This window comes from Aotus nancymaae, unplaced genomic scaffold (genome assembly GCF_030222135.1).
Source record: "Aotus nancymaae isolate 86718 unplaced genomic scaffold, 86718_ANA_hifiasm-v0.15.2.pri h1tg000004l, whole genome shotgun sequence".
NCBI classification, from domain to species: domain Eukaryota; kingdom Metazoa; phylum Chordata; class Mammalia; order Primates; family Aotidae; genus Aotus; species Aotus nancymaae.
Window position 1 is genome coordinate 25,392,556 of NW_026988415.1, and position 16,383 is coordinate 25,408,938.

Here is a 16,383-nt window from a genome sequence, read left to right on the forward strand (position 1 = left end):
CACATAGTAAAACCTTGATTAATTGGAATCCATAACGGATGAATGGAATTTTCAATAAGAATACTCATTTTGTTCATTCTTGGCTAATAACATTTTTTCTTAAAGTGCTTGTATCTACTTTCTTGCTTCAGGGAAGCAGCCTCTAATGTTTGAGGGTCAATCCAGATGGAGAGAAGATATAGGAGAAAGAGCCGAATGTGACCCAACCACAGGCCGCCTCTTGGTAAGTAATTTTTTGAAAAATCAATTTCTTGCAGTCTTCTTTTATGGAATACTATTGCTGCTTTCTCATCAATGTGAAGTACTGAGAGGGCAATTCAGTTAGTTGGGGTACTGGTTAGGTGAGTTCTGGTTAATCAAGGTTTTACAATAAAAGGCCATGCCAATGCCTGGTAAGATTGCTGAAGAAAGTTCTTTTAAAATTTATTTCTTTGAAAGTGCTCTGGATCAGTGTTTCCAAACCCATATTGTATTTGCAGACTGGCAAACTAACTTTTCCATCAGGATCCTGAGGGATAGAGAGGGAAAGAGAGGAGCAGAAGTGCAACCATTGTCTTTGAAGAAGAAAAGTTTTGGCTTGCCTGTCTGTTGGTCTGTGGTTGGGAAACACTGTTCTTCACCTTAAGATGCCCATGGGATCTTGGTCGTACAAGAGGTGATTTTACATGCTTCAATATAATTCTCATGCCCCTTGGGCCATGGAGGATTCTGTTTTCAGGTCCTCTCCTGTACTTACCCCAAGTGTCTTTCCATGACTTGGTATTGTGGCTTCGGAGTTTGCCCCTATTTCTTGTTGCTCGGATGATGGCTATTCATTCATTCTAGCTCCAAAGAGCATTAGAAGCCAAAGGAATGCCAAGTAAGATGTGTTTTCTCATGATGGCAGCCTGGATAACAATTAGACCTACCTGAACCAAGAACATGGCTAAGGAGAAGCCAAATCAGGAATTTATACACACATATAGTATCACAGTTAGGCGACGCACTTGCTTAAATACACAAAATCTCTTTGCAAAGTCTCTATATGGGGTGGCCTATTGAAGAAAGACCCCATTTAACTTGAAACTGAGCTTGTTATTTGGCTTTCAAGTTAAGTGGGGCCTGCTTAAATGGGCTATCACATATAGAGAACAACATCTCATCACTCAGACACATAATTGAAGAAGTCACCCTTACTCAACCAACCAACCTCTGTGAGCAACCATCACAACCTAGAAAAAAAAGGCTATGCCCTGACTTTTCTGTAGATGGATCTGATTTTTCATACCACTCAACTGAGGCAGGCGGGGACAGTCTCACAGGAAAGCCTTGGACTCTTGAAAGCCTAGGGCATCGAAACCCACATCATGGCCTTCATAACGCAACCAATCTGGTGGGTGAAGGAAGGGAAAGGGTGTGGTTGGAGCCTCTGTCTGGGAGTTTAAGAAGGGACCCGAGTTAGATCAAAAATGCGGGCAGTGCCCTAAAGTCCTTTTGGTTCCCAAAGCTGCCAGGCAGGGGAATAACCTGGTCATTCCACTTTATGTGTGAGTCTTGTGCTCTCTCCTCAATAATAAGATAACAGTCTTGCCGATTACTCGTCACTAAGGGTACCCGGTTGTGGTGACATTGAGGCTGACCTTGGAGTCACCGCCCCCGCTGCCGCACTCTCCTTTGTCGTACCACCATTTGTTTTTCAATTTGTCCAAGAGGCCTTGCTCATTCAGTTTTAATACTGCCAGGTTAACAGCATTTCTTGAAACGATAAAACATAACTTGTAAGAAAATGCACAAATGCTTAGGAAATCGTTAACGTATAAAAAGGAGCACAAGAGGACAAATTGGCTAAATTTCACAGAACGTGGAGCTATAAAAATGTCTGTACAGCAAATACAGGGTTAAATATTGGAAGGTGGCATGGAGGATAACATTTGCTCAAAACTGAAGTGTGCGGGATGGGGAAATTGTCTTTGAGAAAAAAAGTAACAAGAACACCACATCCATGCAATTAACATTCGTCACATATGGCACCATAACTTGGCTTTTACCATTTAAATTGAAAAAGCCGTTGAACTGTAAAATTAAAACAGCAACAAACAGTCAGAGAGGACAACACAGAGAGAGAACATTAAAAAAAAATGGATGCATTAAATAGATGAAACCATAATTTACCGTCTTATTTAACTCCATGGAATATTGTAGATTTTAAACTTTTAAAAGTTACCTCAAAATCCACAAGAAAGAAAATGACAACAAAATGCATCAGGGTAGGTGGAATACTATAACAACACGGATATTGTTATATTATTCCACCCACCTTAATGCTGAGCCTTTAGGGGTTGCCACACCATAGCCTTTGGAATCCAGATTTCCACCAACTTTCATCGTATCACATGGTTTTCTCTGCTCAATGTACTCATTCATGGTTGACTCCAGCAGGAAGGCGAACTTTCCCTTGGACTTTCGCACTCGGGCCACTCCGTCTGCTGTTGTTTTGGTAAACACAGATGGCTCTGCTGATTTCATGTAAGACCACATTTTCTCGTACACAGCAATTTTGGATCTCTGCACCAAAGAGATAAGAGCTCTTAGAGCTGCCAGATATTCAATCTGGAGGAGGGCTTAGTGCAGTAGTTTTTAAAATTGCAATCCACAGTAATAAAAAATACGTTACACTGCAACCTAGTAGACACATTCATACATATGTAAACATATTTCCAAAACAAGTTCTCAAAAACCACACTCACCCTTGTTATGTGTGATGCTCTCTGATATTTTCTATTCTATTGGAATTTGTTTAAAACAACGTTGCTCAGGACCCACTAAATTGATTTCATGGCCCCTCTAATTGGTTACAATCTGGTTTGAAAAATATTTTCTTAATCTTCCTCTCAATGAAAAAATCTTCTCTACAATATCCTGCTATGTTTATCTAATCATAGCAGAATATGCCTAATCAAAGACCATTGTAAAGGAGTGTATAGCCATTTTAGTCAGCCCACTCCAGCATGGGACATCAATCATTGTAAGAAAGTACTGCCTTATTCTGAGCTGATCTTTGTTTTCCTATACTCTCATTCCTTTTTATGATTTCAGCTTTTATTTTAGACACAGGGGGTACATTTGCAAATGTGTTACATAGGAATATTGTGTGATGCTAAGGTTTGGAGTACGGATCCGGTCATCTAGGTAGTGAATATCGTATTCAATAGGTAGTATTTTAATTCACTCCCCCACCCCCTAGTACTATCCACTAGAGCCATATATAATAATTCTGTCCTTTTGTACAATGCTTCTTTTTTTAATGTACAATGGTTCTTTAATTATTGAAAGGCTTTTATTATGTCCCCTTCTTATCCTTCATCAGGTGAAACTCTACTCACTGATATTGTTTCCAGAACTCTGACAACTTTGGTTTTCCACTCATAGGCACATTCTAGTTGGTAATGTCTGTCTCTAATTGTAGTGTATAGAAACAGACACAGTACCCCAAATAAATGGCCAAAACAGAATGAAAACAACAAACAACCTTATTGTTTTGGAGCATTATTTTCTTTCTTTCTTTCCTTCTTTCTTTCGTTTTATTTTATTTTTTTTGAGACAGGTTCTCACTCTCTTGCCTGGGCTGGAGTGCAGTGGTGCAATCTTAGTTAACTGCAGCCGCGACCTCTCAGGCTCAAATGATCCTCCTGCAACAGCCTCCTAAATACCTGGGACTATAAGTGTGCACCACCAAAACCAGCTAATTTTGTTAATTTTTTTTTGGTAGAGATGAGGTCTCACTATGTTGCCCAGGCTGGTCTCAAACTCCTGTGCTCAAGTGAATCTCCCCCATCAACCTCCCAGAGTGTTGGGATCACAGGCGTGATCACCTGGCCTGGAGCATTACTTTCTACCAATGCTGCTTAAGTTTGCATTAATGTATTTAGTCATTCATCTATCCTTTCAAGAAATATTTACTTATTGAGAAGCACTGGAAGAATATAATAGAGTGAATAGAGTCTTTCCCTCAACTCAGGTTGAGGCCAAACCAAAACTTAGTTCTGCCAAGTCAAGTCTCTCTCATCTTTACCTTTTCGAATTTTGCATATAATCCCACTAAATTTCGCATCAACTGGGGTGGTCCCTAGAAAATGTATTAAATACTCACTGTGTCTCTAGCCCTATGTTAGTCATTCTGGAGAATATATTAAAAAACTGTAGACTCAATGACTCAAAAACTTCCAATTGAGGTGGGAGCTACGTCCTTAGGAATGAAAATCGTAGAAAAAAATTCTAAGGTGATACTTGACCAGAGGTCGAGATAGCATGGCAGGAATGATAAACATATACCATGTTTTCAAATGTCTTTTTGTGGGGTTTCCTGGCCCCCACCCCAGCTTTCTTGATTATTTATTTATTTGCTCTTCTCTGGACTTTGACTGGCTACGTTGCATCTTCCTTGGGGCCTGCTTGGACCTGCCCAAATAATTCCAGAGGGTCTGGAACTTCCAGAGCTATCACCATGGACTCAAATTGCTGGCCTCAAGCAATCCTCCCACCTTCACCTGGCAAAGTGCTGGGATTACTGGGGTGAGCCACCTTGCCCAGCTGGATCACCATGGACATTAAGCATTGTGTTTATGGCAATCAGACCCTCATGGAGGAGTTGCTGAAACTGTTCACTGAGATGGGAACACATTTGATTTGCACAAATTGTAGCAAAAGAAGCCACTGAGACTGAAATTAAATGAGAAAAAGGTAGAGTGGTAGGAAATGAGCTTAGGTGGATAATCAGAGGCCAGATCTTGTAGAGCCCTGGAGGTCATGGTAAAAAGTTTGGATTTATTCTTCCTGTTATAGGAAACTATTGGAAGATTTTGAGGAGGGGTGTGATAAGATCTTAGTTAAAATTTTAATGGATTACTCTGACTGCCATTTGGAGAATAGATTATAAGGTGGGTCAGAGAGGAAGAAAGGGAAATTAGTTAGGGGGTGATTCTTTTTTTTTTTTTTGAGACAGAGTTTCGCTCTTGTTACCCAGGCTGGAGTGCACTGGCACGATCTAGGCTCACCGCAACCTCCGCCTCCTGGATTGAGGCAATTCTCCTGCCTCAGCCTCCTGAGTAGCTGGGATTACAGGCACGCACCACCGTGCGCAGCTAATTTTTTGTATTAGTAGAGATGGGGTTTCACCATGTTGACCAGGATGGTCTCGATCTCTTGACCTCGTGATCCACCCGCCTCGGCCTCCCAAAGTGCTAGGATTACAGGCTTGAGCCACCGCGCCCGGCCAGGGGGTGATTCTAATAGTCCAGAGGAGAGATGATTGTGGCTTGGACTAGTGTGGGAGCGATGGAGGTGGAAAGAAGAGGCTAGATTCCAGATGTATTTTGGGGAGATAGCAAACAAGCCCTGCTGATGGACATCTCCACCTGATGTGCCTACAGACATTTTCAGATTAAGCTTTTCCAAACCAAATCTATATTATCCACTTTGTAAAGCCTGGGTTTCCTTCTACATTCTATCAGTAAACCACCTAACCTCCAAGCTAGAGGGTTTGGTTTTACTTTTCCCTCACTCCCTCATTCTGCCATGTTTATTCTAGTGTAGCAATGCCTTTAGAATCTGTCTTCCCATCTTCTTTTCTTTCTCATTACTATTGTCCTCCCTTGGTCAGGCTCCATCATCGCTTCGTCTAGACTATCTTGCTTCTAACTGGTCTTCCTGCTTCATCTCTCTATTCAATTTATCCTCCAGTGATTCTTCCAAAATGAAAACTTGATCAAGTTACTTCATTCTTTAAAATCCTCTGATAGTTCCCTAATACCTGCAGAAAAAAAATCCGAACTCTTATGTATGATATTCAAGAGTGCTTATGATCTTGGCTGCACTCTCATAAGATTAGGTCATGCTGGGCTACTCACTGGGCACTGAAATAAGCCACTTCCATGTCTTATGCCTTTGGTTATGCTTTTGCTTCTGCTTGAATTACCTAATTCATCTACAAGATCCAGAGCAGATGTCATGTCTTCTGTTAAGTCCTTCCTAACCCTTTCCTGCCCCCACAGAAGTGTTTCTTTGGATGTTCTTCCAAAGCCATTTGCTCATATCTTTGCTATAGAGCTTAATTGCAGTAGGGTGAGTTAACTATGTGTCTCTCTTCCCCTGTTACTTGAGTGTTTCCTGAGGACAAAGCCCATGCCTTATTCATTCTGCTAGCCCTCTTGGCAGCCAGTAAATTGCTGTATACATGACAGACTAAAGATATGTTTGCTTAATAACTGAAGCATAGGCTTGACCATGGTGATAACCAGATAGTTGGACAAAGATATCAGAAGTTCAGGTAAAAATGGCTACCAGCACTATCTTTATAGCACTGTAGAATTCGAGAGCTGAATTTTTTCTAAAAATCACTGAGTACCTTGCTAAACCAATATGGATATGTGCTTTTCAATCCTCTTTTTAAATGCTACTTAGCCTGCCTTTGATGCCCACACTAATAACTTCCCCCCAAGTAATCCCTAACAATCAAGGCCTTCTAAGATTAACATCTCACCCATAGTCATTTATGCTTATTCTATATTACATTATCTTCTTTTGACACATAAAACAATTTTTAAACATTGTAATGAAGCACATTGTCAAGGACTTTATTTTATTTCAGTAGACATTTCCTAGTCAGTTACCTAAAGAATTAAAAAATAGTAAATAATTCAGATATGCAGAAAGGTATAAAAATAATGTAAAAACACTGTGTACCTGCCATAAAACTTAACAAATTAAACAGAGAGAGAGATCCAAGATGGCCGATTACTAGCAGCTCAGGATTGTAGCTCCCAATGAAAGCGCAGAGAATGAGAGGACGCCACACTTTCAGATGAATTTTTGTTGCTCATGGACCAGGAGATTCCCAGTGGAGGAGCCCCACGGGTCGCCAGCGTGACTCTTGTAGCCGGCGCACCAGCGCCCTGGCATGACAGTTCTTGGTGCAGAGTAAACGGGACTGGGTCCCCTTTTGGTAGACATTTGGAGCTCCAGGAAGGCAGAGTCGCCTATTCAGCTGATTGAAAAAGGGACTCAAGAAGGGAGCCAGACCAGAGATTCCCTGGCAGAAAAGCACCATCAATCTTAAAGTTGCTGTTTTAGCCAGCGCAGTGGGTTGCTCAGATTCCGGCGCTGGGAATCAACAAGTTGGACATCCACTCAGAGACCTAATTTGAAAGTCGGTAATTACAAAGACGACAGGTGGATAAATTTACAATGATGGGAAGAAACCAGCGTAAAAAGGCTGAGAATACCCAAAATCAGAATGCCTCTCCCTCTACAGAGGATCACAGTTCCTCATCAACAAGGGAACAAGGCCTGATGGAGAACGAGTGCGTTCCAGTAATAGAATTAGGCTTCAGAAAGTGGATAATAAGAAACTTCTGTGAGTTAAAAGAACATGTCCTAGCCCAATGTAAAGAAACTAAGAACCTTGAAAAAAGGTTTGTCAAAATCCTAATGAAAATAGACAATTTAGAGAGGAATATAAGTGAATTAATGGAACTGAAGAATACAATACGAGAACTCCGTGAAGTATGCACAGGTTTTAACAGTTGAATTGATCAAGCTGAAGAAAGGATATCAGAGGTTGAAGACCAACTTAATGAAATGAAATGAGAAGACAAGATTAGAGAAGAAAGAGTAAAAAGGAATGAGCAAAGTCTCCAAGAAATATGGGACTATGTGAAAAGACCTAATTTACATTTGATAGGTGTACCTGAATGTCATGAAGAGAATGAATCCAAGCTGGAAAATATTCTTCAGGATATTATTCAGGAAAACTTTCCTAACCTAGTAAGGCAGGACAACACTCAACTCCAGGTAATACAGAGAACACCACAAAGATATTCCTCAAGTAGAGCAACCCCAAGACACATAATCGTTAGATTCACCAGGGCTGAAATAAAGGAGAAAATTCTAAGGGCAGTTAGAGAGAAAGGTGAGGTTACCCATAAAGGGAAGCCTATCAGACTCACAGCAGATCTCTCAGCAGAAACCCTACAAACTACAAGACAGTGGGGGTCAATATTCAATATCCTCAAAGAAAAGAATTTTCAACCCAGAATCTCATATCCAGCCAAACTAAGCTTCATAAATGAAGGAAAAATAAAATTTTTCGTGAACAAGCAAGCACTCAGAGATTTCATCGCCACCAGGCCTGCTTTACAAGAGCTTCTGAAAGAAGCACTATACACAGAAAGGAACAACCAGTATCAGTCATCCCAGAAACTTACCAAAAGGTAAAGAGTATCTCCATAATGAAAAATCTATATCAACTAATGGGCAAAATAGCCAGCTAGCATTAAACGACAATATTAAACTCATAAATATCAATATTAATCCTATTTAATCCATTTAAATGGATTAAATGCACCAATCAAAGAGACAAAGACAGGCAAAATGAATAAAGAGTCAAAACCCATCGGTACGCTGTATTCAGATCCATCTCATAAGCAAGGACACACAAAGACTCAAAACAAAGAGTTGGTGGAAGACTCACCAATCAAATGAAGAGCAAAAAAAAAAAAAAAAAAAAAAACAAAAAACCCCAGGAGTTGTAACTTTCATCTCTGACAAAACAGACTTTAACAGTAACAAAGACTAAAAGAAACAAAGAAGGACATTACATAATGGTAAAAGGATCAATGCAACAACAGGAGTCAATGATCATAAATATACATGCACCCAATACAGAAGCACCCAGATACATAAGTTCTTGATGACTTATAAAGAGACTTGGACTCCCGCACAATAATAGCGGGAGACTTTGACACCATATTGTTAATATTCGATGGATCAACGAGATAGAAAATTAACAGGGACATCTACAATTTGAACTCAGACCTGGAACAAGTAAACTCAGTGAACATTTATAGAATTCTTCACCCCAGGTCCACAGAACATACATTTTTCTCAGTATCACATTACACCTATTTTGAAAGTGACCACATAATTGGAAGTAAATCACTCTTCAGCATTTGCATAGCATTTCACAGACTTAAATGAAATATTGGTTGGCTGTTTGTTTGTTATTTTCTTTTCTTATTTCTTCCTGTCTCCATTGTTAAGCACAATTATTGGCAAAAAAGAGGTTTTTAATACCTATTTTTAGATGGCATTCCAGCCTGGGCAATAGAGCAAGACTCCTGTTCTCTTTCCCCCTTTCTCTTTCTCTTTCTTTCAAAAAAAAAAAAATCATTGCATAAAAGTCTTGTGAAGGTTATGAACTGCAGAAAAGACAGCCCTGACTGGGGCCTCTCCTCTCAAAAAAAAAAAAAAAAAAAAACAAATTAAACTTTATGAAGTTAGTTAAAGTCTGCTTATCTACCCCTCCCTAAATACATATTCCTCTCTACTCACCAAAAGTAACCACCGTACTGAATTTGGCCTTTACTATTCCCTTGCACCTTTTTTTAAAAAATACTTCTACTGGAATAAGCATATCTCCTTTATAATGGCTGCATAGCTCTTCAATCTATGCACATACTATGTTTTATTTATCCAACCCCTTTTGAAGGGCTCTTAGAGAATTTCCATTTTTTTGGCATTATAGAAAACTCTGTAGTGGGTATGCATTTTTATGTATTTATAAAGAGCTATTATTTGTTCTTCATCTTGGCCCAACTAGACCTGAATACAAGCCGGGGGTCTAGGAAGGAGAGACTTCAGACATATTTGTCTTTTACACTATTTGCAAACAGGCCATTGCTTCCAAAGATAAGTTTGTAAGCCAAGGGCAAAGGGGTCCATGAATTCTGAACCAAGTGCACTATAATTTGGACTCATTTACTTCATCATTTACTTGAGCTTTTTGATTGCTGATACAGGTTAAAAGGTTTATTCCTTTAGGTAATGACACATTTCTAGGAGAATAAATAGCAGTGCTTGAAGCAGGCCCTTTTAATGTGTGTGGTATACATATGGCAGATATTAATGAATGCATTAAATGACAAGTCAGTTAGTGGCAGAAATTATTGGGCTGTTTTTGATGACTGAATTCTCAAAGAGATTAGAAGGGGGGAAAGAAATGACTCATAAGTGAGAGAAATTAAGCTGAAATATTTATCTTTCTAACTAGTATTTAAGTATCAGTATAACATTCAGATCAGAAAAAAGAAAAAAAACCAAACTAGCGTTTCCTCTTTTTTTCTTTCTTTACTTTTTTTTTTTTTTGCATTCTGTCTTATTTTGGCTGAAATAAGAAGGCAATAAAAGGGAGTGAATCTTAGCTCTATCATCTGGGAGAAATTAAACAATTTATGGGGAGTATATGTCATAACAAGTTCATTATTCTCCAACCCACCACAATTCATTTCTTTCATCCCACAGAGCACCATTTTGTACCTAAAAAGGAACGAACAATGGTTATAAAGAAAGGCCACAAGAAATTCTCAAGCACTGCTAGATAATTAGCAACTGAAATCCAAAGGAGAAACGCATAAATGGAAGAGGATCAGATTAATCCAAAACAGCAGATATGGTAGAGCCTTAGCATTAATAGATTCAAAAGTCATGGCTCTAACTATTTGTAATACAGCATGAAGGTCAAAGATAATGAAGAAATTAGTTTTTTTGTTGATGTGAATATTTTAATCTTGGGCCCTGTGAGTCTGGTGCACAGAGGCCTACCACTTAGACATTGTGTCTCTTTGCAATGGTGGTGTTCACTCCAAGTTGTTGTGCGTGTAGTAGCTCTCTAGCGATAAAACTATTCTTCATATAAGTTCAAAGTAACTATATAGTGCAGTGCTTAAGAGTGTGTAGTCAGACTGCCTGGGTTTGAATCACACTTGCTAAGTGCATAAATTATCTAGTGTCTATGTGTCTCAATTTCCTCATCCATAAAAACGGGATTTTTTTTCTTCCTTTTTAAAAATTTTTTATTGTTATTAGTTTTTTAGAGATGAGGTCTCGCTATGTTGCCCAGGCTGGAGTGCAGTGGCTATTCACAGGCGTGATCCCAGTACTGATCAGCATGGGAGTTTTGACCTGCTCCGATTCCGAACTGGGCTGGTTCAACCCTCCTTAGGCAACCTGGTGGTGCTCCGCTCCCGGGAGGTCACCATATTGATGCCGAACTTAATGCAGACACCCGATCGGCATAGCGCACTACAGCCCAGAACTCCTGGGCTCAAGCGATCCTCCAGCCTCAGCCTGCCGAGTAGCTGGGACTACAGGCACGTGCCACTGCGCCCACCAAAATGGGATTTTTAAAAAGAGTACACTTCAAAGCTTTATGGGGAGAAATTAATGGGTTAATACATACTTAGAACAATTCCTGAAGCACAGGAAGTGGGAAAAACATTACATATTTTTATAATAAAAAAATGTAACTTGTTTTACTGGCAGAATTTATTTTAATGGTATTATAAATTACTATACTTCAGTTCCATATTAACAGAATCTTTACTTCATTTTATGGGAGAAATCACATGCTTAAGTATTATTTGTATAATTGGATCTCCAGACATACACCTGGTGAATGACCATAGTCTGCCATCAACAAAAATTACTATCATTTAAATTTGGATTTTAAAAATTGTGTTGGTGGAGGAAAATGGGCAGGATGGCAACTTTTCCTTTTACATTTATGTTTTGTAGTTAAGTTGAGGCATATACATTAAAGTTCTCATTAACCAGAACACTGCTACTGGGAAACTTGGTGAATAAAATTTTCTGCTTTCCTATCAGATAAAATAGGATATCCACTTGGTCAATAGAATATCCACTTGGAGTCAGTAGAAGAACAGAATTTTAGAGCTAGAAGGCACCTTAAAAACCATTTTGTTCAACCTTTCACCCGATGAAATGATATCTTCTTGCTTAAATGCTTCTAGTGAAGAGGCACTCCCTAGCTCAGAGGAGGCTTTGGAAGTAGCTTATTCCATGGTAGGACAATTCAAGTTGATAGAAAGTTCTTACTGTTTGGCTGATATTCTTAATGAAAGCCTCGCCTCTCCAATCTACTTCTGCCTCCTGCTTGAATTGGGCAGTCCCTCCTCTCTGTTTCCATTTCTGCATTGTAGGTAGCACCAATTATTTCGCTTTGCAATGGTTATCCCCAGTCAAATCTGAGCTCTTTGAGAATAGGGATTAGGTCTTTTTTTTTTTGATCACCATACCACTGGTGTCTAGCATGATACCTGGCACACAGCAAACTCTCACTATGCGCTGGTGGAATGAGTGAATATTAAAATTGAAGTGTTACCTACTGGTTGTGACTTTTCCCTTTGTAGCAATACAGAATCAATACGTTCTCTTTCCAACACAGTGTACAGCCTGGACTCTACTGCCACAATGTCACCTGTTAATTGCCTTTTTTTGCAGGCTAAAAATCTTAAGGGCCTTCATCTGTTACTTTTATGACACAAATTCCAGTCAACTCCCCTTTTCTGGTTACAATCTTCTAGATACCTTTTCATTTTTTAAAGTCCCTCCTAAAATGAGGCCCCCCAGATTGCACACAATATGCTTGATATAGTGACATTAACATAAAGGAGAGTGGAACCATCTCTTCTCGTGGTCTGGACATGAGCACAATTGTTCAATTTGACAGGATTCAACGTCCACTTTCCCATATGTTGATAGTCCAGAATTAACTGAATTAACAAAATGGACTAATAAATTGGAAGCATGATTATCAACAGAATCATAATATGCTGTTCATTTATGCTATTAATTTACTGTCAGAGTGCTGACAAAGTATTACATAATTTGTAAAGATAGTATTGGTGTTTGTAACATCTCTATTCCCAGCACGTAATGAGGGAGAGGTCAGGGGAAGATGGTTTTAGTCACTTTGTATTCCAGTGTTCCTCAAAGGAAAATGGGCTAGCTTTATGCATGTAATTATTTTTTTGAACACTGTTGCCACCATACCTATTTTGTCCATTTCCATCACCATATGTGCAAGACTAGCCTTGTACATATATGTCAAAGGGGCTAGATTTGACTTTGGGGTGCTCATCTTCTACCATTTCTCCCTGTTTCACTGTCTGCCTCCCTCAGAGATATATCCTGTACCCTTTTTCTGGTATCAGCAGTTATGGTCCTCATAGACGTGTTCACTAATAGTATAATGGCTTCTGTTACCCCTTAGCAAGCGGTCATTTTGATTTGAATAGGGGATTCGTACCCCAAAAAGGAGAGCGGGATTCTTGGCATTATAAAAGGTGCCTTTCAGGGGCTGGAGAAGGCTACCTTGTATATGAGACACTAAGAAAGGGAAATGTGAGCGTTTCAAACAAAAAGGACTTTTCCTCACTCATTTTGCCTTCTCTAAGTGTATTGTGGACTATTTCTTCCTTGACAATCTGTTCCATTTTTTCTTTAGATTGTACCTTTAGTTAGTATAATTATAAACTACAATCTGCTTTTTCTTCTGAATTATTTAGCGTCCTCTGGAATTTCTGCTTTTAGTAAAGGCTGAGGTGGGTAGGTGGTAAAAATTCAAAAGGGTGACTTTGGGCCTCCATCAGCCTGAATGGAGCACTTACAGAACCCCTGCGTGCCTTGTGTGCCTTCTCTAACATACAGGAGCAAATTGTGCCTCATGGAATTGACCAAATACTAGGATGTGGACAGGTGATCCTTACAAGGCAAAGTACTAGAAGGAAGGAAGGCCAGTGATGCCACAGCTCTGGAGAGCTCCTGACCTCCGCTTCCTTTCCTCCTTTCTTCTTTGCCTTTTCTAATGTTTGATGGGATTGGAAGAGGACGATGTGCTTACATGTCCTAAGGACTATAAGGGAGGGGCAAGGTGTGGCTGGGGTGGGCTCATTCTCAAGTTCTTTAATGTAGTCATAAGTCTCAGGGCTACAGAAATTCAGTTCTTTAAGTTAAGACTCCAACTGTGGAAATCTCAAGCACTTGGTTTCGACTCACGAAGAAGAGATTTTTGTGGTGAGAATTACCTGCCATGAAGCCTTTCAAGTACTCCCCTTCCTTATTCAGAGAAGCCTTAGATTTGTCATTACTAGAAGCAGGAGATTGCTGAATATCTTTAAACCTTATACTTGCATAAGGTTTTCTGGTTGCCAGGGTGATTTAACACATACCATCTCATTTAAACCCCACAGCAGCCCTGTGAGGTGGGTGCAGTAGCTACTGTTTGTTCACTATTTACTCCCCAGCACCGAGAACAGTGTGTGTGAGCCCAGTAATGCCCCATAAATATCTGTTGAATAAAAGAATGAATTCCTATTTGACAAAAGATGGAATTGAGGATAAGGGAGGGTAAGTGCAGTGGCAATGCCAAGAGGTGCCACAGTGGGCTTTAGCCTCCTCACTCATTTCCATGAATCTAGCCCATCACTATAAATCAAGCCTGAAAAAAGCTGTGTGCTTTCTAGGCAAACAGTTTCCAAATAAGGCCCAACCAGAATTTCACCTGGAAGAGTCTTCAATATAGAAATGCAAAGATTTGCTATTGACTCAACTACTTATTCTATGTCACACAGCTAATGAGGAACAAGGCTGGGACACTATCTAAGTTAACTGGAAAGGTTTCAGACAGATCTTTCCTCCTAATAACCCCAGCTGCTTTTGCTGGCTCTAGCACTAACAATATTCTTTTTGATGAAAGAGGGCAACTCACCTTCAAAAACATTTTTTACTTCTTGTCCACGCTTTTTCTTTTGAAGTTGGGGTAAATTGTAAATTAACTCCAAATCCCTGCTCACTAAGGCACTGGAATAAGTGAACATCCTTGTCACTCACTGTAACCCTCCTATAGGCCCCTAGTGTCCATACTTCACCATGTTAAATGATCAGAGCAATTTGAGGCAAAAGAAGAAAAACACATCTGGGTTGCCAAATGCATCAGACACATGTTTTTCTTCCACATTTATTTCGAAGAAGTCAATAGCTCTAATAAGGTGCATTTGGAAAAAAGGAATCATTGCTTTTTACAATTTTCGCCCTAAAGTAAAGGAAATGGCTTCCATTTTGACTTGGAGCAAGGCACACAAGAAATGATTTCATTTCTAAGCGTGGCCAAAACCCCAATTTCACTTTCTTTCCTTTACTTAGGTTTGCACATTTTTAACATTCAGATAAGTACTGCTTGTCCATGTCGTTTTGCTTCAGACAATCAGCAACTGCCATGGGACTATGTATTGGTGAACACAGGAGAAAGGAAGGGAAAGGAATTCTGGTTTCTATTCTTAGTTTTTCTACTTGTGTGTTATGAGCCTGACTGAGTTATTTTGAGGGCTGGGCTTTTAGATAACTTCATTGGAGTTGGAGGTCACCTTTTGCCTAGACATTGAGTTTTGCCCTCAAACGTCAAGTGCCATTCCAAATGACTTTGCTTAACAGTTTCAAACTGTTCCCAAGTCCAGGGACAGGTTTCCTTCCACCTCAAGGAGGCTATTTCCCATGTCTCCTTTCCAAAGGTGCAGGTGACAATCAGCTAAGTTTCCTGAGACCTTTGTAGTGTCCCTCTCCGGCATGCAAAGTCAGATTACTAATCTGATTAATCTTCTGCTTCTCTTGCTGAGTCAGATTAAGTATATTCCAGTGGGTTGAAAGTAGTGCCAGTGGCCATATGACTTTGAAAGCCAGATTCAGTACATTCTTTCAGAAACTGTTTCTAAGGTACCATTGCTCTATTCTGGGAAAACAGAGGAAGGGACAGAGTATTCTCTACCCCTGTGTCTCTCAGTCATCAGCAACTTTGCCTCTCAGGAGTCATTTGGCAACAATTTTCATTGTCACAACTTGGGGAGAGTAGTGCTACTGGTATCTAGTGGGTAGAAGCCAGTGGTGCTGTTAAACATCTTACAATGCACAGGATAGCCCCCACCACCAATAATTATCTGGCCCCAAATTCAGTGGTGCCAAGGTTGCAAAACTCTGCTATATGGACTTTCATTAAGCCATCATTAAGTGGGAAAACCATCATAACTAATATTTAATTGAACACACACTTTCTGTTCCAGATCCATTCAAGGGTTTTACATGTGTTAACTCATGTAATTCTCACAACTCTATGAAATAGATTATACTATTATATATTACCCCATCATTCTCAGCAAACTGACACAAGAACAGAAAATCAAACACCGCATGTTCTCACTCATAGGCGGGTGTTGAACAATGAGAACACATGGATACAGGGAGGGGAGCATCACACATTGGGGTCTGTGGGGGGAAATAGGGGAGGGACAGCAGGGGGGTATGGGGAGTTGGGGATAGATAACATGGGGAGAAATGCCAGATATAGGTGATGGGGAGGAAGGCAGCAAATCACACTGCCATGTGTGTACCTACGCAACAATCTTGCATGTTCTTCACATGTACCCAAAACCTAAAATGCAATAAAAAAAAACCATGCAGAAACAGAGGCACAGAGGAGTTAAGTAGCTTGTCTAATGC

The 16,383-nt window shown here is 39.9% G+C and overlaps 1 protein-coding gene across 5 annotated transcripts in view; it reads right to left on the reverse strand.

Annotated features, from left to right (window-relative positions):
- Positions 1–16,383, reverse strand: part of GRIA3 (glutamate ionotropic receptor AMPA type subunit 3) — a 335,194-nt gene that overhangs the window by 23,342 nt on the left and 295,469 nt on the right. For 3 of the 5 annotated variants that reach the window (XM_021676443.2, XM_012475444.3, XM_012475435.2), the window contains one exon: positions 2,297–2,544. In XM_021676443.2, the coding sequence (XP_021532118.1) occupies positions 2,297–2,544 (248 nt within the window). Of the gene's footprint in view, positions 1–1,619; positions 1,735–2,296; positions 2,545–16,383 lie in introns of all 5 variants that reach the window. The other 2 variants (XM_012475455.2, XM_012475463.2) reach the window with 1 other exon arrangement.